Consider the following 24,988-nt stretch of genomic DNA (forward strand, 5'->3'; position numbering starts at 1 on the left):
AGCTGCATATTTTTAAACCACAATTCCTTTGATGTACTGCCTATAAAAATACGCCGAGATGAATGTTTCTCAGTACTTCAGGGTTTCGGGTCAGGTCACTTTGTGGGACTGGAGCAGTTGGCAAGGTCTCACGAGTGATTTGTAATTATTATGAAAAGTTAAATTAAATGGGGATATAAATCTTGATAAGAGTGGCTGCCATATAGTGATTCAAAGAGGAGAAAGGGCTGCTTGTCCAATGTTGGTAGAATTTTAAAAAATGATGGGTAGCAGAAGACACGGTCACAGTGTGAAGACTAGACAGTGAGCGAGAGAAGTGGGCACACATGAGACTAAGAGAAGCATTTCCCAAGCTGAGAAAACAACGTGCTGAAAAGACATGCAATTACAAAGCCGTTTCATCCTGGCAGAAAGCACTACTACACATGTAGTAGGAGCTCTTCTTCCCCCAGCTGAAAAGCAAAGGCATATTTAGTTAATTCAAGCCTGTCCTTTATGGGGGTCAGCCACTAGATGGTGACACTATCACAAATCTCACATTAACGAGAGGGCAGCGGTACGTGTGGGAGCTAACACCACGATTCCCAGTTGTATGTCCAACCACACCATGAGAACCAGATGCTTCCATGCAAGCTGGATGCTTGTCATCCATAAACAGCAGCTTTCAGTGGAGGCACGCTGCTTTCAGAGGCCAGGATTTGCTCCAAACCCATCTCCCTTGTGGCTAATGATTATGAAAGTCTCAGGAGAATAACACATGCTACAATTCTATTATTGTTTCCAGGATTTCTTTTACCGGTGTGCAAGAAGGGTATTTTTAAGTGAGAAATTTGGCTGAGCTGTACACTCGTTACATTTAAGCAAATGAAGGATGTGGAGGATTCACGTTGTTTACTAATGAAGACATAGGGGAGAAATAATTCTCTCAGCCCATTCTTAGACACCCAAATAGCAGCAAAACAACATATATGCAGAGCATCAATGTGACCAGGAGGCTAAGAAAGCCTCTGTCTGTTCTGAGGCCACTAGCTAGCCCAGCAGCTGGGCTGCGAAACAACCCCTCAGCAGAATGGAGTGCTTGGAAATGCTGCCTTGACACTAAAGGTGGGACATGTTGTGCTCCTTTTTCCAGCCCCCCATCTGATCTGTTAGTAATTATCACCAAGACTCCTGGCTTCCCTAATAACAGAAGGCCATAACTACAAGAGGACTGTGTCCTTTGGACTGGAAGTCTGGCCCAGCTGTATACAACCTCTTGGAAACCTGTTAAATTGTCTGGTGGCTGTAAGCCTGTGTGAGAAGTAAGGGGGTGGAGATGCCTCTGGAACAAGAAAACACCATCTCACCCATTTCTCCACTTTCACAGTACAGCAGAACCATGAGGAAGGCAATGATGGCAGCAGGGGGTTCATGAAAAGACAAAATCAGATACAAATCCCTGGTCTGCCTGTAATTAAAGTCTCATCCTCTACATAACCAAAAGACAATTATAAACATATTGAATTTGAAGGCTTCTTGTAAAGACCAAGGTTGAGAAGATGATACAGTAGAGGAGCTTTCTCTTGCCTTGTTCCACCGTGACCTCCAGCCAAAGCCACATGAGCAAAGAAAACTTTTTTTTTTTGCTTTGCCTTGGAGCAAGCCAAGGCCAGCAGAGCTCCCGGAAAGCATTGCCAGAGAAGCTCATCAAGAAAGCAAAAAATTAAGATGGAAAATAGCAAAGTAAGCAGTTCTCCGCTGGCTGCCTTCCTCTTATACCCCTCACCATTAAACTAGTTCCCAATTAGCCTTCTCAACTGGCAGGCTAAATGTCAATCTTCTGCCTTTTCATAGTGCCCTAAGGAACACTGACAGAGAAGGAACACCCCCTTGACCTCAATCACCACCAATTATCAGACCATTGCGATGATAATACCACAGTGGAAAGAAACTCAGGCTTATGTTGGCAAATTAGCTGCCAAGTTTGTTGGAACATTCTGACTGACAAAAATCTAAACAAAAACAGGAAGGAAAACACCCAGATATCTTTCCCTCCAATTTCTTTTTTTTTTTTTTTTAAACTAGAACTATGACACTTACTTTTGGCCTTTGTTCTACAGATCAAAATAAAAACCTTTCCCCTGTTGAAAGGTTTTAGTTGCTGTTTGAAGGCCACCCCAAAAAGAAGAGGACAATTAAATGGCTTCACCCAGGCCCAAGTTATGGCTGAACCAACTGATCTTAATTGCAATTGCTGAACACTTGAAACCAGGTTTCATATTCTTTTATACTTTGCAGAATTCTTAGCTTCTGAGAGCTTGTTGGCAAAACAAATTGAATTTTGTCATTTCTAACACTGCAAAACAAGAGTGATGCACTTTCATGCAAGACTGATTACATCAGACCTCCCATCACTTCAAAAACTTATAAGCTGCTCTAGAAGGGCTTTTCCTACTTGGGAAAAAAACTAATCCTCCCAACAAGACCACAAATTAAAGATGCAAGGTTGCACGAGACAAGCAGGACTTGGGTTGCACATGGCATTTATCCTGTAGTTTGTTCACTGGATATAATTTTTAACATGGCATCAGTAACAAGCACTTTATGCCTTCTCTGTATTGTGCCTCTCAGCCTATGCAAGTCTAAGCAGGATTGCCTTTGAAATACATCAGGATTGGAGAGGAAGAGGAACTGCAAGTTAAATTTTAGACCTTTCATACTGGTTCCTATATCTGATATTGTTGAAAGCTCTCAACAACCCAGCACTACATCCAGCTCCTGCTAGCTCCTTTGCTTTCCCATCATACGCAGGTAGTAGTCTGTTTAGAGGACAGAGGAAAGATTGAAAGGAGGAGAAAGAAAGAAGGGATTTAAAATGCATTTCCATCCAAGTAGAATCCTTAAGATCTATACACAGATGGTATGTTTCGTGCCAAGTGAGACTAGCTTCAGGAAATACCTTGTGATAAACACAGAGAAGCCAAAGCTGGGGGGGAGGGAACAAAAAAAAAAAAAAAAAAAAAAAAAAAAAAACACACTTGTTTTTGCTAGCTGCTACACCTACTGAAGTCAGGGAAGCCGGCAGGACCAAGAAATTAGCTAGAACAGGCAGAGCATAGCTAGTTGGGTCATAAAAGTTACATGCATCACTAAGTTAAACTCACAGCTTGCGTCAACACCAAGTTCTAGGTTTGCTACAAATGTAAGCAAATAGCATTGCTGCAGGCTGCAGAATGACTGTGTTCTACAGTTTCAGAATCTTCTGGGAAAATAAAATGAGGAACCAAACACACTCTTGTGAAGTAGCCACTTTGCTGCCTCCTTTTTGGCATGCTTCTTCCTCCTCTTCTTCCCCCGTCCTCTTTCCACCTAAACATTTAGGTAGTTACTGGCAGATTAATTCAGTGTAGGCAGTAGCTGAGTGACAGAATGAAGGAAGGAAGAGTGCTGTGAGTGGAGGAAGTGAAAGGAGCCCCCCATGAACAGAGCACAGCACAGCAGCACCTTACCGTCCTCTGTAAGGGATGTTCTCAGCAGAGTGCACTTTACCTCATTTTCTGTCATCAACAGCTACCAAAGAAAGAACTGCTTTCAGCCAAGGTTGGCAGTGTTGGAAGGAAAACCAACATGCAAATACCTTTCCAGAGCCAACTTACAACAAAGCATAGAAATAACATGCATGAGACTCAAAGCTGGTCAGGCAATGCTCCACTCAAAACACCTTTTCCATTTTCTTTTGGTCTGCATAAGATCTGGGGAGTAAGATGTAACTCAGTCCTCATATCTAGATCAAGTACTTCTAGACACAGTATATGAAGGGCAAGAGGAAGCTGAGCCGAGACAGGCAAGGCTCTGGCTTCTCAGAGCTCTTTGGAAGCATTCAAAGGAGCCATAAGTCTAAGTGTTCCACTCAGAGAATATGGCAGAGTTGAGGTGAGACCAATTAGGGGCAAATGGAAACCATATGTGGTTTTAATAAAACAAGGAGCTGGAGTGCATGGCTTACTGCTGGAGGAACATTTACTGCCTGAAAGGAATGCGCATCTGGCATTGATCGTTTCCCAACCCATCAAGTGAGCTGTAACATGGAAAGCAAATTGGAGCATATGAAGAGAGATTAATTGCCTGAAGAAGTACAGTTAGGGGAGCAGCTAAGAAGGAAATGTGTCCTTTGGCTGTGATTTAGTGATATGGTTGCAAGTGAGACTGATCTTGCATTTCCACAGATCATGATCAGGAGAACAAACTACAAAGAACAAGTGTGACTGAAAAGTCTGACAAAGAGTGACTGAAGTGGATTGCGAGGTACTTTAAAGAACCTACTATCATAGAAACCCCATTTCATGTCACACAGAGTAGACTCTTATTCTCAAGGTAATGGGCACTACTTAAAGAATAAAGTGCTGCTGATCCTAAGCAAGGGTAACACAGAATCCTCAAATGGCATAAAGTTGCTGAAGGGGATAGTGGTTGGTTTTACTTGTACCTCAAAACACGTAGATGGGAGATCTGAGGCTGAGGGGACAGTGCAGATATGCCCTTTTTCCCCCCCCCTTTTTTTTTTTTTTTTTTTCTTTTTGATGGCAAATTTCTTAAGACATTTCAGTTCCGCTCTGAAAGAAAAGTCTTTGGCCTGCAAAGCTGCAGATAAGCTGCTCGGCTGGGATACAGTCGCTTCTTTTGCGAGCTGTTGTGTTGCAGCTTGATATCTGCTTCTCAGAACCAAACCACTATCTTCGGCAAGCAGGAAAGAGACTACTCAACAGACACCAGAAGGCAAGAGAGAAAGGGAGATGCCCTCATCCAGCACTGAACCACATATACAGTGTGAAGTCTTCCTTAACTCACTGTGCAACCCAAGAATGCACTACAAGCTCTCAACCAAATGGACCAACTGGAGGAAGAAGAGGAGGAAGGAGAGTCCTGTAAAAAAAACAATAAAAGAACATCTGAAAGCAGTTTTCTTCTGCATATTGGAAAGAAGGCAGCTCTGACAGCCCACGTAAGGCTTTCAAAACAGGGAGTATCAAAAACCACAGGCCTGGACACTCCCCGCCACAGTGACTTACTTCAGAGGACTTCCTTCAGCACCTCGGCTGGCTGGGACGGGTGCCAGGCTCTGAGAGGAGGCCACACTCTGCTGATCACATGGTTTACACATGGTTTACACTCTATTTTGCACGTAGAACTAGGGAGGAAGAAGTGCTTGGGAACATGTATAGATTTCAAGGGTACTGGGTGGGCCTGCAGATTCCTTCCTACATTAGAAAACTTGCATTAAAATGATAGACTAAGCAGCTGCCCATGCCAAAGAGGTATACATACTTAACCAGGTCAGGTCTATAAGTGCTGCTCTGCTGTTCCTATTTGCACAGGACCTTACAGGACCTAGTATTGAGCCTGCTGGATGCTGGGATTAAACCTGCATTCAAACAGTTTCTGCTATCAGAAGCTACTACCTTTGCCCACCATTATAGTACAAACTGTTCAGAAGCTGACAGCTGCCATAGACTGTTCATGGACACTGGATGTACCCATGACACAGTTCTGGTTTATCATAATGTTTAAGGAATTTAGTAATTACCCATCTTAAAAATCCATTATCTAACCACAGCCCCTGACAGGATGGATTAAATCTTTGAGCTTAGCTACATTAAGAATTTTGCCCTGAAGTCCCGACACCGTTTAAAAACAGGGTGCAGCTCCCAGATCCTTATTCAGTGTTCATTATAACAAGTGAACTTCCTGCACCCTGAGTCAGCCCCACATGCCAGAAGTCCCATTTCAGCCACAGTCAGACTGCTTACAGGTCAAGGTCAGGGCACTCCATGCTGGCCAGCTCACCCACCTGGCCAGAAACTGTCCAGGATCCCATATGGTACCCCATGTTCCAGAACATCAAGCTTCAGTTTGATCCATCAGAGGGACACCAAGGGTCAAAGAGACTCAGCATTGATTTGTCTGGGGAGTAAGGTAGTAAATAAGTAATAAGAGAGTAATATGAGACAGCCCATGAAAGAGGTAATGGGATGGCCTGGAAGTCTAATAGCACCTGTAAGCAACAAGTGACTACATGAATAACAATTAATGCACACTGTACATCCCCTGGCTTAAAGACCCAGGATTTCACCTATGCACAGGTGCAGATTGCTGGCAGAAGGGAGAATAGGCAGACACCAGCCAATTACCTTGTTACTTCAGAGCTCAGGAACTAGCTCACTGTCCTACTGACAGACTGACCGACCACATTTGCTCCTTAAAGACCATGGCAGAGAGACATAGTATAGCCACCTTGTTCTTTTATTACTTTCTTCATCAAAGGGAATTTTAATCAAAATTTCATGATGGCAGACAGCCCAAAAGGCTCTTTGTAGAATAGATTTCCAGAAGTTGTGCTACTACCCTGACACTCACATACAACTTGGTGTTCCCTACGCTATACTAATGAGATACAGCTTTTGGCTAGACTTCTGCAGGCACAGAAAACACACTCAATAGTTAGTAGTGCCTGCCCCACCACCAACTGCTGTTGTTATTTATTTATTTATTTTTAAACACAAATTCAAGACTAACACAGTGTTTTATCCCTCGTCAGTATTGCTGATCAATGCTTTTTAGGGAAATGATCAAGTCTGACCACTCAAACCTGATGTGATTTAACTGAAATTAACTTACTAGTCAGTTAGCTTGCCAGTGCTATTGGAGCTATACAGCTTCACAGAATGGCTTAGGTTGGAAGTGATCTTAAAGATCCATGAGTTACAGCCCCCTGCCATGGGCAGAGTTGCCAATCACTAGATAAAGTATTCTGACCCAAATCTTTCATTTAAGCTCCGACTTGGGTGAGCCAAGTCTGCATTCTGTTATCAGTTCTTAAGCATTCAGGTAACTTCTTGGGAAGAAAAAGTGAAATGCCATAAGACACGGATGTTTAGCCCTTTCACAGGCACCTGGCACAGTGATTGCTATTTCTGAAGGCTGTAAGGCTCATTAACTGTTTTGGGAGGCAGATGTTCTCTGGACACTTCCCCGCTGACTGTTTACTGATAAGGGTAATCATTTCCAGGGTACACACCAGGCCTGGCTGCTTCCTGTCTCTGCAGGGCTCTGAGACACAGCTGTAAGAAGGCTTTATTGCAATGAAGTCATGAACCTGAACTAACCTCTCAGGAGCCAGCTTGTAGAGCTTTGCTTAAGCTTACACCTGGGACACAGGTGTAAGCAACCTTCAACATTTTGACAGGGAAATAACAGAGAAATAGGAGGGGAAATGCCTCGTTTCAGCCCATTGGCAGCAGCACAGCCACAAACTCCTTTGTTCATTAATGCAGCAAACCCATGGAGAGTTGTCTACTGCAAAGAAACGAAGTGAAAGGTGGGTACGTGTGCGCTAAAAAGAATCCTCAGCACTCAGGAAAAGCAAATTGTAACCCCAGAGGACCAATGACCCGGAATCTCTCCCAGCTGGAGGGGCAGCACGTAACCTGATCAGAATTTCCAAAAGGGAAGACTGTTACTGTTAAGCCATCAGGGATAGGGCTGGTAGAAATGGTTCTGGAAACGCTTTTTCCTGTCAGGAAATATGGTTTTACTTAAGTCACAAATTTATAAGGAAAAGGATCAACTTCAGGAAAAAAAAAAAAAAAGAAAGAAAAAAATATCCTCAAAAATGACTGAAACCTATTTTCATTCTGAATCAGCATTTCTCTTCAATTTCACTTGACATCTAAATGTTAGTGTGATACCACTGTTCAAAACAGACATCTTAAATTAACCCTTCGAAACATTAGCTTCAGATGCATTGGAGGATCTCTTTTTTTCCCCACCAAAATTCCATTCTGAAGACTTCTGTTATTTTCATTTTTTATCTCATTTCATTCTGAACAAACTTCTACCACTTCAAAATTCTTTACGGAAAAGAAACCCCAATCCTCTCCAACATGTGTCTGGATTCCTCCTTCTCTCTATTAATCAGAGGTGACAGCAACAAGCTCTAATGACAGAAGCAAGAGTACCTTCTATTTTTCCCCTCATTTTTCAGAAGCCACAAGTAACAAATTTATACCACTGAGAGCTGCGGATGCTTCCTTTCAAGAAGTAAACCCCCTCTCCTTATGATCGCATAAAGTATCTAAACTAAAATGAGCGCCCAACATGAGAGATCAGTCCTTTAATAGAACATGCCAATAAAAGCCTGTCAGCAGTGTGGACCTTAAATGAATGCAGACATACTAGAGCTATCTTTAAAAAAACACTCAAGACACCACAAACACGGTAATTTAACCTGTTCCTCAGGCACAGCACTGAACTGCTGAATAACTGTTCTTTGAGACTGCAGGCAAGTCAACTCTGACAAGTCTTCCTATTCTCTTTCTGCTTCCTAGCTGTTCCCAACATTTTGGAGCAGTATTGTGTGACTGCTGTTTCCTGAAGCCTCTTCCTTCAACTGCCTGCTGGACCCAGTCGGAATTTTGCCTCTGATTTTTAGCAGAGCAGGATCAGGCCCTAAATAAGTAGTGGTGGAATCCCCAGACTTAGGGACTGAACAGCTGCGTCTGCCCTTCCGAAAGAAAAGGGAAAAGTTATTCCTGCAGCTGTTTTCCCCTAAGTGCCTTCACTCCAAACTGTAACAGGATTGGAGGGAGGGGGAGAAGGTGGAATTTTAATAACCCATTAAAAAGGAGTATGGGCCATTGCGCAGCAGCTCTTTCAGTTCTACTCAAGCAGGGTCACTGCTGCCAGGCAGAGACAGCCCTAAGGGCACGGGAAAAGTCGTCTTCTTGTTTTCACATCTCGTTCACAGAACGGATAATGAGGGGGAGGGAGGAATCAGCTTTTGGGTTAATTAGCACCATGAACAGACAGCTGCTTTGTCATTAAAAGTTCAAGAAGTCATCGGGGTCATCACTGAACTGCAAGATGTACACACATGCACACGAGGCACACGTCTGAGCCTAGAGTTGTGGCAGCCTTGCATGGCTCTGATTTTCCACTACTCCAAGGGAAACTCTAAAGTTGTAAGACGACTGAGCTGTTGTAGCTCTGAAGGGAAACCAGAAGCACAAAAGCACTCCCTCTGAATGGTAGTTGTTCATCCCCCTTGGAACTGCTTAATTTCACACTTAATATACCAACTAAGAATAGTTAAATGGCTTATGCCCCCTGAGAAAAATCAGAGGCTGAGCTTACCAAAGCTTAGTTTCATCTCTGCTTCCAATGTTCTGTGGTATAAGCAGAGAAAACCAGAGTACCGAAACACATGATTTTCTTCCCCTGCTTCCTTCCATCAAGCAAGGAAGCTGAGGAAGTGCCAGTGCATATTAGCAAAACCAGAAAACGAACATATATGGAAAATAATGAGAAGATAAAACCTCCAAAATGACATGGACTACCATTAATAAGATTTGGAGCGCTGCTAGCCTCAGTCCCAGTTTGGCTTAAAAACAAAACTAACAAATTATCCAACTATGCAGAACAGCCGCAGATTGCTTTCTCACTGCTATAGTTCTCCAAGTAGCATTTTCCAGTAAGGGATCTCAGTGAAAATACACGAAAAGAAGTATTCCTCTCTTACCTTCGGAAAGAGGGAAAGAAGTGGAACTTAAAGCCTTGAGTAGCAGAAGCAGTAGATAAAGCAGGCTGGCATCAACTGGTCCTGTCAGCTGTAGCTTTGCTGCCTACACTCTCAAGGCAAAAATGGGGCTGAGACTACTGTCACTACAGCTACACCTCACAAAAACATGGGTCTCCTTTACTGGGTGAAAGGAACACAGATCCTGTTTGCTGTTGCTATTATACTGGCAGACAAATCGGATGCATGTAGCTCATGAGTGTGTAGTTCCATTCTCAGCTTGCACACTGCCAAGGGAAATTACTCCAGGAACACAGAAACTAGACTGATTTTTTTTTTTTTTTTTTTTTAAACCATATAGCTCTGTTGATTCCCAGGCACATGAGTTGCTCACAGCACAGAATTTCAGTATGCTTACAGCCATACAGTTTTTGTAGCAGTTCAGCTGGAGGTGTTCTGAGGAGGGAAAAACAGAATGGAGAGAGTCCAAAATTCCAGTTCAGAGGGGAAACAACAGTCATCAGCATTTTGACTCTAACTGCTTGAGTTAGGACAGCTGCTGGAAGCTCTGAAGGATTTATTTCATCAGCAAAGCAAACCCAAGTAATCTACGTAGCAATCCCTAGACTACTCCTTTGAGCACCTTCCCCTCCCTCCAAGACTCAGAGTACTTTTAGGAACAAAAGCTGCCCTTACTGTAACACCACGGTGAAATAACCTAGTGAGGTTGCCTCAAATATATAGCAATAATCTTTCAGTAAGCACTGTGGTCAGTCTTCCCTTGTTGGTCCACATATGTGTAGAGGAATATATGCTGGAAGTAACTCTATTATGGTGGCTTGATGAACAAGTATAGAGGCTGAAGAGAAACATGACTGCATCAGGTGTGCTAAGACAACTTGATCCATTTGCCTTCCCGAACTTCCATCAAGAAGGCAGCCTAACCAGGACGTGTGTAGGCAATGTTGTTGAATTCAGAAAGGGGAGCTTTGAACATCACTAAGGACAAAGTTTACGTCAAAGGCCCAAGCTGTCATACTGCACAAAAGACAAACAGGAAAAGGTCTCTGTACAGTTTCTGGGGCTGGAGGAAAAGAAAGACCCGGCGCTTTCCTTTACCTCTTCTAACAGCCGTTAGCAACAGCAGAAATCACTTTTTGAGAAGGGCAATCCAAACCATACATGGAGATCTAGCATGGACAGGAAGGAACCTATTGGCTTGAAAACTTTCCGGTACTAGTGAAAGCTTTGTTTCCCATCTAGTCAAGCACACAGGTGCTGTCTGCTTTTATTAATCTAAACTATTTCTTCAACCAATTTAGATGGGAATGAAAGGCATAGGAAGAAAGGCCAGTAAGGACAAGCTTCCCTGTTCTGTTTTGTTTTTAAAAGGCAGTCACTCTTTTGGAAAGGACAAATATCCTTGGCATCAAACACATTTGGTCCAATACAGCCTTATCTCAAATAAAGCCCTTCATTGCTGTTGGATGCCTCAAGATAAGAAAGTGTAAATGGTAAATAATTCCTTCAAACTTACCACGTTACCTCTCTTAGAAAGGCTCAGCAGTTTTTTATAACACTGTGAGCAGTACTCATGACTTCACAACTAGGGAATAAGTATGAAAAGCAAATGAAAACGACAAAAATAGCGTTGCGGACCATACAGCAATCCCATGAGCCATTCTTCTGCCAGAGCACAGGCAACTGCACCCCACAAAGCACACAGCCCCATGTCTTCAGGGCTCTGAATCATGTAATTCTGAACTCACAGCACCATCCCTGCAGAATCCAACTAAGTCGCACAACAGAGATGCAGGGCTTTGCAAGCACAAGGACTTACTATTCCTAGCCTTGCAGATCCATAATTATTTGGTGTCAGAACAAAAATATGAATAAATGCATAACTCCCATCCTGTGGGCCAAAAAGAGCAAACCAGAATATGCTGGGAATATCAAGAGAGAGCTGCATCTTAGAGTGCACTTGGGAGGTAGATTTGACATTCACAGATAACAAAACAGACTCTCCAGAGTTAAAATAACAAATGCCTTGAAAGAGTTTTGGAAGGAGCTTAAAACCGCAGGGCGTGAATCAGTCTCTCTAACTACAAGGAATTAGGATGACAGAAGCAGGCTATGGGAAAGTCAAGACTATCCCACATCAGGCTTCTGGGAGGTGTATTCTAACAGCATTGGAAATCCAGACTAGATAGATGACATCTCTGACTCACAATCACAATCAGGTTCTGTTGCAGCACACTTGTTCCGAGTGGAAGGTGTAAACTGCAACCTACCATTAAGGGTCATCGGCTGTTTGCCACCAGGTCTAGTAGATGGATAACATTCCATTCAAACCTTCCTGTGATCATCCACGGTCTCTCAAAGTGTCACCTTAGAATTCAGTTTGATGCTTTGGAATCCTCTACTTCTGTGCTTCTCTGCAAAGCTGCAGACTGTTATACACCAGAGAAAACCAGGACAGCTGTTTAATTGCATTGCACATAAACTGTCTGTAGAGAAGATGGAAGCAGATTTATTGAAGTCTCCTTTTTATCTTGATTCTTGAAGGAAATAACCAACTAAATCCTTAAGCTTCCACTCCCTTGGACACAACAAGAAAGAAAAAAGGAAAAAAAAAAAGAAAGAAGGGATAGGTGCTACTCTTCATATTTACAGAAGTAAAACAAAGATCTTAAGAACCCATCTTGCCCTTACCCCCAACAGTCCTTGCCATAGTAAGGTGCTTGCACAGGAACTGCTGCCCTTGTCTTCCCACACTTCTCCAGGTTGGTGATTTTGTCCCTGCAGGATGCTATGTCAGGGGGGCCTAGGTTTTCTGGCTATGGAAACACTGCACACGATGGCTTCTTACATGCCCCAGAGTTCATGTGACTGCTCTCTTTCTTGCTAGACTGGCCCTCTTCACCACTGCATTTATGGTACTCACTGATGCAACTGCAGAACTTTCCCATGAAGTGTGGTATCTGTGCTGGTATCACTTGTTCCTTCTTAAATCTCTCCTCCAAACCCTCCTCCCAAATACTAGACACGTTCCAGCTTTAAGCTCTGTGCCATACACAGTTTATTACTTACTGCAATAAACTGTTTACTCAGAAACAGGCCTGCATACCCTAGTCCAGAGGTGAGAGAGATAAACAAGGAGGCTGTGTCAGTCTTAAAGGTCTCCCTCCATTTGCCAAGAGAAATTCAAAGCAGAGGACCCAGCAACCCCACACGTGCCAAGGGCTGGGCTGCAGACCGTTCTGTTCCATCACCTCAATCCCCTTTAATCTGCAGCGTGTGTATCCCTGGGCTGATAAAAGGCAGGAAGATATTTATAGCAGTGTCAGACCAGGCAGGAAGTAGGAAACTGGGGCGGCTGTTTGGAAAACATACAAAGGGCTCCAAAGAGCAGGGCTGGCCTGGAACACCTTCCCCAGAAGAACACAGAGCTAAAGCAGAAGAGCCAGGGGAACAGATATCCTCTGGCTCTCTTCTCCCCTACCTGTTGCCTTTCCAGGACCAGCCATTTCCCGTTTTTCAAAGTCAAGTGGAAGTTTTCCATTCTGTGGTTTTCCTGTCTTGGTACAAGTAAGCACTTTTTTTGTTTTCCCTAAATATTTTAACTGTTTGGAGACCATGTCCAAAACCATTTCACTAGAGGAAGGAGGTTCCTATTTACAGTTGACTCAAAAAATCTGAGAGAGCTGATTATAAACCTCAGGGGAGTGATTGCTTGCTCCTGCATCCCCTAAGCAGGAGGGATTGAACTTGCTGTCTGAACAATTGCTCCAGTGCTCTTCCACAGAAATGAAGGCTAACACAATGCCAGCAGGCCTCCCTGCAAGGCTGCACTGCAGTAACACCCATTATAGAGGGAAACACTGAGAAAAGGAAACAGATGTTAGAGTCCCAATACTGTAATTACAATACAGCACAAGGGAATTAAAACTCATGTCTCTCAGCCTAGGCCAGCAGGAGCTTTGGACATTTTGAACATGGCCCTATGGAACAGAAGCATTCCCTTTTCCTATGTGCTGATGTAGGAGTATTTATTTTTAAATGAATCACCCGGGAGCAATAAGTAGTAATGCATTACCTTCACACTGCTGCACCTGGTATAGCTGCTGCTGTCTGTGCAAGTATTGTGTAAACACAGCACAACTTATACCTGCTTTGCTGAAGTACCAGTGATCCTGCAGGTCAGGAGAAACCCGGGCTTTTATGTATCAAAGTCAAGGAATTAAGGAGGGAAAAATCTATGGGATCATTTTTTTCAGCCTTGAAAATACAGTACCCAGCCACTTTAACAATGGATGAACAACTGAAGAAGATCATGGATTTTTGTTTAGTGTACATTTTTGTCCAGAACCCATAGCTAACAGGTGCTAATGACTGCTGTGAGTTGGGCTGCTACTGCCTGTATATGATAAGTATTTTTAGACAACATACTATGTTTGGATCGATATCATTTGCTTCTCTTAAAATGTAATCTGCATCACTTTCAAACTACACTCTTTTCCCTATAACTCACCTGGGGGAAGAAAGAAAAAAACAAAAAACCCATATACTTTCTTTCAGTTTTTTTTGAAGGCACTTCATATTCCCCTCCATGGAGACTTCTTGAAAGCCTAAGCCTTGCTCGGCAGCCAGAAACAAATGTGCTACAGGCTGTTAGAGCTAAGTCAGTAGACCACTGCGTTGTTTTACAGGGGTTCTATTGCTACTTTTTCACTTCAGCAGTACTTCCATACAGTCCTTTTCCTTTCTCCCGTAACCCTTCTCTCCTCATACTCTAAGAGTACTCTTCGAAGGGTCTGCCTCTCCATTGTCTCTGAAGCACCTTTCCCATTACAAGTTTCCAGTTGAGCCTATTGCTGCAATCCTCCTCCTCCCCCCCATCAGTAACAATGATGAATTTTTTCAGAGCCCAAGCCCATGGACACAGACCACCATTTTCCTAGAAGCACAACCCAAGACTCTGCCCCTGAGTTGACAACAGTCTCCCCAGGCACTGCTCTATCCTGGTTCCTGGTGGATTTCAGTCCCAGGAAAGATATCCCGGATCAACTCCTTCCTTCCTGAGATAAAAATGTCATTCTACACCTTAGGCAAACCAGTGCTGACATTTGAAGAGGTCTGATGGTATTTTTTTGCATACGTGTCTCTCTATTTAACTTGTTTTATTGTCTGTATACTGTTTCTAAGGGCTGAAATTGCCCTCTGGAAAGGTCTTGTATAAACATGAGAAGGAATTTGGACTATTCATAGTCAACATTTATTTTACCAGCATGAAACTCAAGAGACTTCTATCTTCTTTCCAAAAGACTCACAGAATCTTTTCAAGCTGGCAGAAACACTGACTAAATAGAATAATCAGGGTGTAAAACTACTTGCATTTTTATGTTATTAGGCATTGTCAGTTAATGCACTATATCTTCAGTCTGGTCACTCAAGTGAACTACTTCACATTACAGTAGGAGGTTAACTGTTGTGATTATTTTTTTTAATGTAATAGTTTTATGCACTCTAGTGTTTGTAACATTCCTCTTAGAAACTTGAAACCATCAACTGAAATCCAACTCTGATAAAAGCCACTGAAATGCTATTGAGACTAGTGGCACTACACCTGCTTTATGTAAGTTGTAAGTACAGTGTTGGTCCAGCATTCCCTTGCCATATCAACGACAGGGCCAGATTTAGATCTAGTATAAGAGGGCATAAATCCATTTAACTCACCTTGGTCTTGCCTAATATGTTCAAACAGTAGAAATTTGAAATTCACATGCTTCATATTTACTCAGTGTCACGTTAATAAACACAGGAATTAGTACACTGATTCACAGCCTTTTCTCAAGTTATTCCAAAGCAAGTCCAGTTTAACCCCAGATTTAAAGAAGCACTTATCTTGCTAGGGCAAGATAACACTGGTAGCAGAGTCACCAATAGGCAGGTAGGCAGTTTCAATACACTCTTTCAGACATCCATTTTAAAGAATACCTCTTGGTTTTAACACAGCCCCAGCAGCAAGCAGCCCTCTTCTGTGACTTGAGTGCTCAGATGCAGAGGGTTATTATAGAGGCAGGCCTTCAGTAAATGCTCAGTGGCTCAAAGCTAAGGAAAAGTTGGGATGGTCTATAATAGTTCCTAATAGAGTCAGCTGCTTTGGTCAACTTTTCCTCATTCAAAAGTCTACAGCAGGTGTAGTTAGTTTAAAAAGCAGTATCAATCTATTAAAGTTACATCAGTAAAGCTCCACATATCACATGCAGAGGTTCTTCAGATGTTCAGATGAGCTTGAAGTTCAACAAATTCTGTATTTGCTTAACTAATTAGTACTTGAAGGCCCAATTATCTTCTCATATCTTTTACATTACTGTCTTTTCACCACTAATATTTAAGTTGTTCCTAATCAATAATATCATGTGAAAAAGGAGAATCATACCCTGAGAGTCTATAGTAAGGATACTCATCGCTAAAAGGAAATTCAGATACATGCACCCCAGGCATTAATAGGAATGAAATAGGGCCCTCAGCTTAGTTTGGCTCAGAGCTAGCAAGCACAGCACACCCAGCCTTGCCTGCTAACTCACACCAAACTGTCCTCTCAAGTTTATTAGCTCTTATGAACTTCCATCTGGTGCAGACAGTGGAAGTTTCATTTAATGACAAGACCTCCTGCACAGACCACATGGGCTCCTTTTCTTGAGGAGCATGCTTGGTTGAGCTACCTAAGAGCACCAGATGGTACTGGAGCTGTTTGGAAAAAGAAATATGACCTCAGTCAACATTGTTACAAGGAAAAGCTATGTCCTCATCTTAGCTTTAACATCCAGTTATGGCCAAGGTGACACAACCAAGTGCTCCTCCTGAAGATTCTTGGTCCCACTGTAACTGTTGCAAGGCCCCACCCGGAGTACTGCATCCAGGCCTGGGGCCCCCAGTGCAGGAAGGACATGGAGCTCTTAGAGCGGGTCCAGAGGAGGGATACTAAGACGATCAGGGGGCTGGAGCACCTCTCCTGTGAGGAAAGGTTGAGGGAAGTTTAGCTGGGCTTATTTAGCTCAGAGAAGAGAAGGCTCCGGGGAGACCTCATTGTGGCCTTCCAGTGCTTGAAGGGAGCATATGAACAGAAGGGGGGAATGGCTGTTTATGAAGGTGGATAGTGATGGGACAAGGGGGAATGGTTTTAAACTAAGACAGGGGAGGTTTAGGTTAGATATTAGGAGGAAGTTTTTCACTCCCAGGGTGGTGACGCACTGGAACAGGTTGCCCAAGGAGGCTGTGGATGCTCCATCCCTGCAGGCATTCAAGGCCAGGCTGGATGTGGCTCTGGGCAGCTTGGTCCAGGGGTTGGCAACCCTGCACATAGCAATGGGGTTGAAACTAGGTGATCATTCGTAACTGTGTTGCCACCAGCCTGCTTCTTCTCAGAAAGGCTAGAGGAGCAGCTGTCAGGTGGAGTTCTCTGGAACAGGTGGGAAATCAGTGGAAATAAGAATTTAAAAGGCATCTACATAAAGCAAGGAGCTCTAAGACTCAAGATTGGAACATATGATTATCAGGACTTGGTAGAGTTACTTCCTGCAGAAAATCTGGAGTAAATGCATGCAATAGTAACAAGACACCAAAGGAACCTTATATAATATTCTGCACTACATCTTCCAAGCAGTGCTTTCCATCACATAATTTTTTTCTTAATATTTGCATTTGGAGATAAGACTAGCTACACATCCCAGAAGGTCATCTCCTTGCTCAAGTAGAGCAGGATTTACTTCAACAGTAAATAACCATAAAAAACAGCAAATAAGAAACTTGTATTTCCATCTTTCCCATTTTCCAATAGGATCACCAGTTTACAGTGGTGACCCTTCTGTCAGAAGACAAAACCAGGCACAAAGAACACCATCTTTCACCATGGTCTTTCACATGGACATAGGAATTCCATGTTAGTTAAAAAACTTCCTCAATTTCTTTAAGATCTCATCTATGATCAAGTTGTTCTGCATCTCTCTTCTAGTTTTCTAACAAAAAGGTAGAACGATCATAAAGAAAACCTATGAAAGAAAAAGGGCTGGTTTTCAAGGGGTATGGCACAATGGAGGGATGAATGGCATCCTTCATACCAAGGGAATCCAAGAACTTGCCAACTCCAGCTTAAACAGGAGTGAGGCTATTTAGAAGGCAGAGGGGCACTAATCACAGCTACTCTTGCTGAGACATTTCTTCCCCCAACACAACCTATAGAAAAGAATGTTACTCCAAACTCCTTTGAACTTTTAAGAGACAGCTAGTGCTGCCATAGCTCTTTCTGAAGTATATGCACAAGATGAAATTGAGATAAGTGTGGAATGGAAAAAGTACTTTATTTATCATTTGCAGGTTGGTTTGTAAAAACCCAGCCTGCAGTTTCACATACTTGTCCTTTTTTTGAAGGGGATGTTGGGGGGAAAACTAGAGAGGAGGCATTTTTCCAAACCTGTGAATGCAACGTTCAGCAGCCAAGCTGAAAAGTTCCTGCTGCTCCTGCAAAAAAAGGACAAACAAGCCCTTTTCATGTCAGCTATGTCCTGCTGGAAATGTCACGGCTTTGTCACAATGGAACAAAGCATGCCTGGTGTCTGTTCTTTCAAAAGGTCTCTTAATTCAAACAAAAGAAAAATATTCACATCTGGAAGGGGTCGAAGGCAGGGGGTGGGAGGGGAGGAAGCAAAGTTCAGATGCCATGTCATAGGATTGCTGTTTGTCTAATTATTGTACTGTCTGTTCTGGCACTTACTGATCCAGTTAGAGAAAGAAAGCCAGGGAGTTAAACAATTTTTTTATTGATTGACTTCAAGGGGTCAGATGAGACACACCTCTTCACTTTTGCTCTCTTCATCATTCTGCAACACTCAGACTGAGAAAAAAGGACCCTTTTTAATCAGTCTGGGAGTGGTTTCTCTTCTTTATTTGTTAGAGGAAGAAAGTAAAATTGTTGTGTGAGCTTGCTTTAAAAAGCTCACTTTGACATGCACAGGACGTACATCCTGAAGGGCTGCCCTTTCCAATGGGTTTATTTGAGCATCTGTTTCTGCAGAGATTAAAGCCTTCTAATGACTGCAGAGCTGGGAGGCTGTATCAGAACTGAGCCATGGGAAAATCAAAATCTAAGTGTCTAGTGAGGTGAGATCAGAGGGGAAGAGAATAAACTTGAGAGTAGGACTTCACTGCCTAGGCTCAAAAAGCTAACAGCAAGACTGTATTAGTGCTAAACTCTTATCTCCTTCAGCATTCAGGGCTTCCAAAGATGAAAAGCCTCTCCTAGGCTGCCACCTAGCTAGTTAATTCCTTGTATTGTTTTAGGAGCTATTTTAAAACGCTCTTCTGCTCCAGCCCTTTCAGCACTGACTCCTCCCTTCTGAGCCGGTATTTTGTCAGGAGTTTCAAGAGCGATAAAAACTTGCTGCCAAGTCCCTTTCTTCCTTGCAATGTGTTTTATAACCCAGCGCGTAGTTCAGTCTGTCCAAACACCACACCAGTACACTGCCACCAGTTTCCATGGAAATGGTTAACTCCTTCACAGCCAGAAGGCTTTAACATGCTTTTTGCCATGAAGAACATGACAGCGTGCACTAAGATCTCAACCTGCAGAAGCACTGCATTTTCCAACAGTTCTAGCAAATTTAGCAAAGGCTTTACTTTTGCTTCAACCTATCACATCAAATTGCAGTCTTAACCAAACTTATCCTATAACATGAGCTGCTCTCTTCCCACATGCATCTCAGCATTGCCATCGTGTCTGAAGGCATGATGACCCCACTGACATCAACTTTCTGAATGCCACCACCCGTGAAAAAGCAAAGGCATGAGACACAAGGACTCCAGAATAGACAGACAGGAGATGAAGGACATGACTTCAAAATCAACCAGAAACGAGAGCAGCAAACAGGAAAACTTCCTGCCCTACAGTTGAGGAGCTCTGCTGTATGAAACAACATAGTTTATTCTGCTCCTAGTCATTGCACATTGACAAAAATATACTGGCATCGATGTATATTCATAACAAAAACTTATTTAATATCAGTTTTCTTAAAAAATTAAGTTGACTGAAAAACTAGCCCTAATCTACTACAACATGACCTAACCAGAGTACCAAAGGAGATCTCCCAAAACACAGCAAATGAAGGCCATGCACTACCAGCAGCTTTAGCTGTGGAAAAGTGGGTTTCCATCCTTACTGTCACAAAGGACAAGCTCCCTGGCAGCTGCCACTCGGGTGGCATGCTTGTTAACCCAAACTAAAAAACAGAGGCAGAAATATGGATATTCAACAGAACTTTCAACCGCAGTTTCCTGGAAGGATTCCCCACTCTAAAACTATTCTATAAATATTTTCCAGGCTCTCATCACTAAGGCAAATGGAGCCTTCCCAGCACTTTTAACATGTAATGTTTTCTTTTGGCATTCAGACACTCTACAGAAACGAGAACTGAACAACCAGACACAGCCACAGCTTTTGCACGGAAGTGCCAGTAAGTTTGGCTAAAAGCAAAGTCACTGGCAGGGTTTGTAGCAAGAACTGTACTGTGACTTCCAAAGGAGCCACTTGGAGGGTTTCCTTGCAGACTCTGCTTGGGGTTGGTGACAAGTGGGAACCAACAGCCCCCCCTCATACACCGCACTACTACAACAACCGATGGAGGTGCAAGAAAACCCCATGCGCGCACTCTGCTCACAGCTGCCAAGGTGACAGCCCATGCGGACTGTCAGGAGGACACGTGTCCGGCTGCAGCTCAGAGGACACCACTGATGGGTTTCGTACTTTTTGCCACTTAGCAAACAGCAACCGTATTTGGCTAAGCAGTCTCAGCTACAAACAAAATAGAGAACTTGGACGAAGAGGTAATGGAAACTCTAGTCCCGAGACAGCTCGTGCGTCCCCTACCTCACGTTCGCGCAGGGCTGACCGTAGGGATGCTCAACCCCACAGCAAGGGGCGCCAAGCGAAGAGCTCCAGCTTTCCAAAAACACCCGCGTCCGCACGCTTATGAGATCACCCCACGAAGACACAGCGTCCCAAAAGCGCGGTGACACTCGTCCCTGTCTCCCCAGCACTCCCGACCGCCCTCCCCCCCGCCCCACGCTAACGGAGCCGTGCGGGACGCCCCCCACGGCGAGGCGCTCCCTCCCGCCCCGCAGCGGGCAGGTAGCAGCCCCGCAGCCCCGGGACGGAGCCACTCACCGATGTCGGAGTTGCAGAAGGCGTCCTGCGGGTGGATGGGGACGCAAGTGCACGCCTCCGCCACCAGGTCCCGCAGGCTCCAGCTGCACAGGAACACGGCGAGGAAGCCGAGCCACGCCGTCATGCTGCCTGCCCCGGGGTGCGCTTCGAGCTGCAGCCGCTGTTCTGTTCGCCCGACCCGACCCGAGCCTCGCCTGCTCGCAGCTCGCTCGTCTCTCCCTCGCTCCCTTCTCACACCGCCCCTCTCTCGGCCTCGGGTAGCGCAGCCCTCGCTCGGCGGCACGGAGCGAGCCCGAGTGAGCAGCACTGCACAACTGAGCAGGACCGAAGCGAGCCGAGCTGTGCCGCGCTGCCCGGTGCGCCGAGTTATAGCCTCGATCGCGCCCTCTTGGGCTCCGGGGGCGCCGCCGCAACCGACCAATAGAAGCCCCGCATTACCTCATCGGCGGGAGAGGCCAGCGGGACGGGGCGGGGCGGTGGCCGCGGCTTCAGCGCCTTATACGGAATAGAGCGGGGAGCGCCGCGAGCGGGAGGGAGTTGGGTTGGTGGCGCAGGTAGGGGCCCCGGGGGAAAAGTCCCCCTGAGGAGAAGTGCCTTGTCTCCCTGAGGAGAAGTCTTCAGTTCGGCGGGGGCTGTGGCTTGTAAAAATGAAAACGTTCGTACGAGTGCCTGCACGGCTCTGTCCCCGCACAGTCCCGTCCGCCCCAGTCAGGCTCTGCCTCTCCTCAAGAGAGGAAAGAGGCGCCTCAGACGCCCGTGGAGCTGCTTTTTACTCGCAGAGCTTGGGGTCTTTCTCTCACAGACATCTCAGTTGGCTGTAAGCTGACTTTTGGTTGTGGGAGATGGGAGGAAACGGCGCTGCGAAGGATTTTCAGGAAGCGAGTGGAAAGCAGCACCTCACCGTTTTTCCGCCTTCAGTAAACAGCAAAAGGAGGATGGGGAGAGGTCCTAGCTGAACCCCTTGCTAGGATGGTGTCCTGTGGCCCTTCACCCTGCCCAAGTGCCCTTTCTCCTGCCTCCCCACCACTCATTCTTCTGGGGATGGCAGACAGCAAGGGCTCAAGCTGGGGAAAGAAGTGTTACATCTACCCAGACACTCCCAACATTTAATCTCAAAGTGTATTTTAGCAGAGCAGCTTTAGAGGAATTTATAGAAAAGTCCTGCTTGTTTTGTTTTCCCTTATCCCCTTTTGGAACAGTACATTTCTATCAGCCGGAGAAATGTAAATGTTATAGTAGAGCTGGGACAGCAAGGAAGGAGATTGCCAGCTGCAGGATGCAGACAGCCTTATTATCCTGCAGAGGGGACCGAGGGGTGATTAATCACTGTATCAAACCAGTGTATGTAATGTCAGAGTACTTTCCGTGGGGTTTACAAGATTTAAGCATGTCTAGTTATAAATGATGCTGGTATTAAAGGCCAGGGACCAGCTGTCCTAAATTTCTAGTCAGCTAAGTCTGTAGATTTACAATTCTGCTCCATCTGGGTGAACCACAGTCTGCCTACACCTTTTCTTTAATCATACCACCCCTATAAAATTAAAGCATCCAGCATTGTGGAAACACAGGTTCTCATTTAGGGCATAGGTATACAAAAAATGGGTATTACTAGTGGCTATCAAAATAACAAAGCAAACAGCAGAAGTCATAGAATCATAGAATATCCCAAGTTGGAAGGGACCCACAAGGAACATCAAATCCAGCTCCTGGCTCTACAGAAATTTAGGTTCCTCTCCTTGCTGTGACACAGCCAGCCTGTGTGACAGTTTCATCTCACTGTGCTTCAAATGCCAGTCTGTGTAATTGGGGTAATGGTGATGGAGCTTCATAGGAATGGGTGTTAGTGAATGCAGTGAAAAAATCAGATGGTGTTGAGGTGATAACAGGTTATACAGGTACACATGAATCAGGACATTAAACAGGACATTAGATCTACGTAGGCATGCTAGTGTCAGAATCATTTGGGTTCAAATTGCAATATGAGAAACCCCATGCAAAAAGCTCCTTAGGTATTTGGGCTGTCAGCTCCACGTACTAGGACTGAAGTTGAATCTGTCAGCTTGGGCTGTCACTTCAATCTCACTGAGTGTAAACAAGGAACAATTCTACTGACCTCAGCAGAGAAACATGGAAGAAAAATGAGGTGTGTCTGGCACTTTCGTTTTTTCTTTATAGTTGTTAAAAAGTTTGATATCACCAACATCATGATGCACCTGATCTATCAGCATCTCAGATCAGTACCTGAGAGAAGCAGAATTATTCCATAATCTGACACTGGTGTAAATAAGTGAGACTTTGGCCCCCACACAGCTAGATTATAATCACAACTCCAGCACCACCTGTCCAAATAGATCCTCTGAGAAGGTTTCTTCATGTCTGTAATAACACCTCTCCGGTGTGTTCCGAGGACTAACAAGCTGAATATTTTATAACAAGCTTTGAAGATGCTGGCTGTTGCGTAAATGCTGAGTGCCTGTAATGCACAGACATGGGACACGTCCAGAGGAGACTGAAAAACAAACCTTTCTCTCACCCTGCTTTCTGCAAAGGGAGAAGGAAGAGAGCTAGAAGTTACTGAGGTTCCTTCCTTCAGGCATGGCAGCTTGTTTACATTGGGACTGACCAAGCTTGTTAAAGTAAAACCAAGTTTGTGCTGATTACAGGAACTAGTTAACTTTTCAGATGTAACCCAGTGAAGTAATCTGCAGTTACTTCCCATGCTGAAAAGGAGTGCTGCAGTCTGACCTAGTGGCAAGGCACAGCTGTTTGGAAGGCATGATGCTCAGGTTGTCTGTGTGTCATGGTGAACCACTGTCTTCTCTGCTGCAATTTGAGAGATGTGTACCTGTGCCTGAACAGGAAAGACTTAGCTCATTTGTCTGCTTTTTTGACACTAGATATTCCATTTCAAAGAGCTGACCTTTCCTTTAGTAGTAGGGATGCAGGATACTATGCAATAGTAACAGTCCAGTAGGACTGGATTATTGTGCAATAACTGTATTTATTTGCCACTTAGCATACACAGAAATGAGAGTGCTTTATTTTTGTGAATCACAGGTAAATAGTACTCGGGAAAGCTCAGTGTGCCCTATGGCCTGCTAGGAGGCCTCTGTTAAATCATTTTACCTGCTTATACATTAGTTTCCTCATAAATAGAGCTATTATATATTATCCTCTGATTGTATCTATTAGATGTTCAATACTAGCCTCTCCGCTTTGAGCCCTGTCACTAAAATACACTCTGGAATAGCCAGGAAAGAGTTCTGTTTGTTTATTTATATGAGAAAATTTTGATATGTGGTCAAAGTAACACAAAGTCAATTAAGGAGCTGAAAGGAAAACTCATTCTGAGTCCCTACCCTATGCCCTGTCTGTGTGGGAGTAACTGCAGAGGGAAAAACAAAATTAACTAGCATTCGGCTCCTTTGGCTAGACAAAACTTTAAGCCTTATGTGGCCATTAAAAACATAGCAAGTAAAGAAGGAGAAAATAAAGACCTTGATCTTCATATGAGAAAATTAGAGTTCACATTTGATTTATGTCACCAAATAAAGAAATCTATGTTATTTCAGTCCACCACCAAGAACACATTGTTGAACACAATTAAGGAACTCTCTGCTTTACTGGGCAGCCACACCACTTCATGCTGTGATCTTGTCGGATCCCACAAGCTAAGCATGACTGGGCTGGGTCAATAGTTGGTGTGAAATTTCCCAGGGAAAGCCATGTCTGCAGGTGTTGGCTGAGTAAAGTGGCATTCTTCTGTCAGTCGTGCACGAATGTGTAGAGACGGTGCTAGGGGGCACTGCGCTGCAAGAGATGTTTGCGTCTCGTGTTGAAGTTAAGTTCCTTGCGGTATCTGAAGAATTCACTCTTCAAGAAAGGAGCGATGTTAAGCTGAGTGTCTTGGTTAAGCGTCAGGAGAGAGAACTACATTCGCTTCCATAGATACCCATTGAAGAAGAGCATAACTGCTAATATCATTTTCCTTCCATAAGTCCTGTTTGTGGCTGGAAAGGATCAGTCCAGAGCTAGGCATAGAGGCTGGGATAAAATCATTTCGGGATGGTCCTTCAAGAGGCATAAAGTGTTGATGTAAATGCACTAAAGGCATATTCTCTTCTCTAGTGATCACCTTTCACAATGAGCTGTAAGGGTTTCCAGACACTGGCAGAAAGCTGCTTCTGAACTGACAAAAGCATCTGAATGTAATTAGT

General features: G+C 44.1%; 2 protein-coding genes across 3 annotated transcripts in view; one reads left to right on the forward strand and one right to left on the reverse strand.

Moving 5' to 3' along the window:
* The window catches only part of TIMP3 (TIMP metallopeptidase inhibitor 3), a 34,708-nt gene extending 13,582 nt beyond the window's left edge, over positions 1–21,126 (reverse strand). The window contains exon 1 of the mRNA XM_042889640.1: positions 20,772–21,126. Within this exon, the coding sequence (XP_042745574.1) occupies positions 20,772–20,895 (124 nt within the window). The 5' untranslated portion in view covers positions 20,896–21,126. The remainder of the gene's footprint in view (positions 1–20,771) is intronic.
* SYN3 (synapsin III) overlaps positions 1–24,988 on the forward strand; it is a 176,895-nt gene that overhangs the window by 62,691 nt on the left and 89,216 nt on the right. The window lies entirely within an intron of this gene.

Source organism: Lagopus leucura, unplaced genomic scaffold (assembly GCF_019238085.1).
Source record: "Lagopus leucura isolate 7727_CA_CO unplaced genomic scaffold, USGS_WTPT01 Super-Scaffold_100159, whole genome shotgun sequence".
In the NCBI taxonomy this organism is placed as follows: Eukaryota; Metazoa; Chordata; class Aves; order Galliformes; family Phasianidae; genus Lagopus; species Lagopus leucura.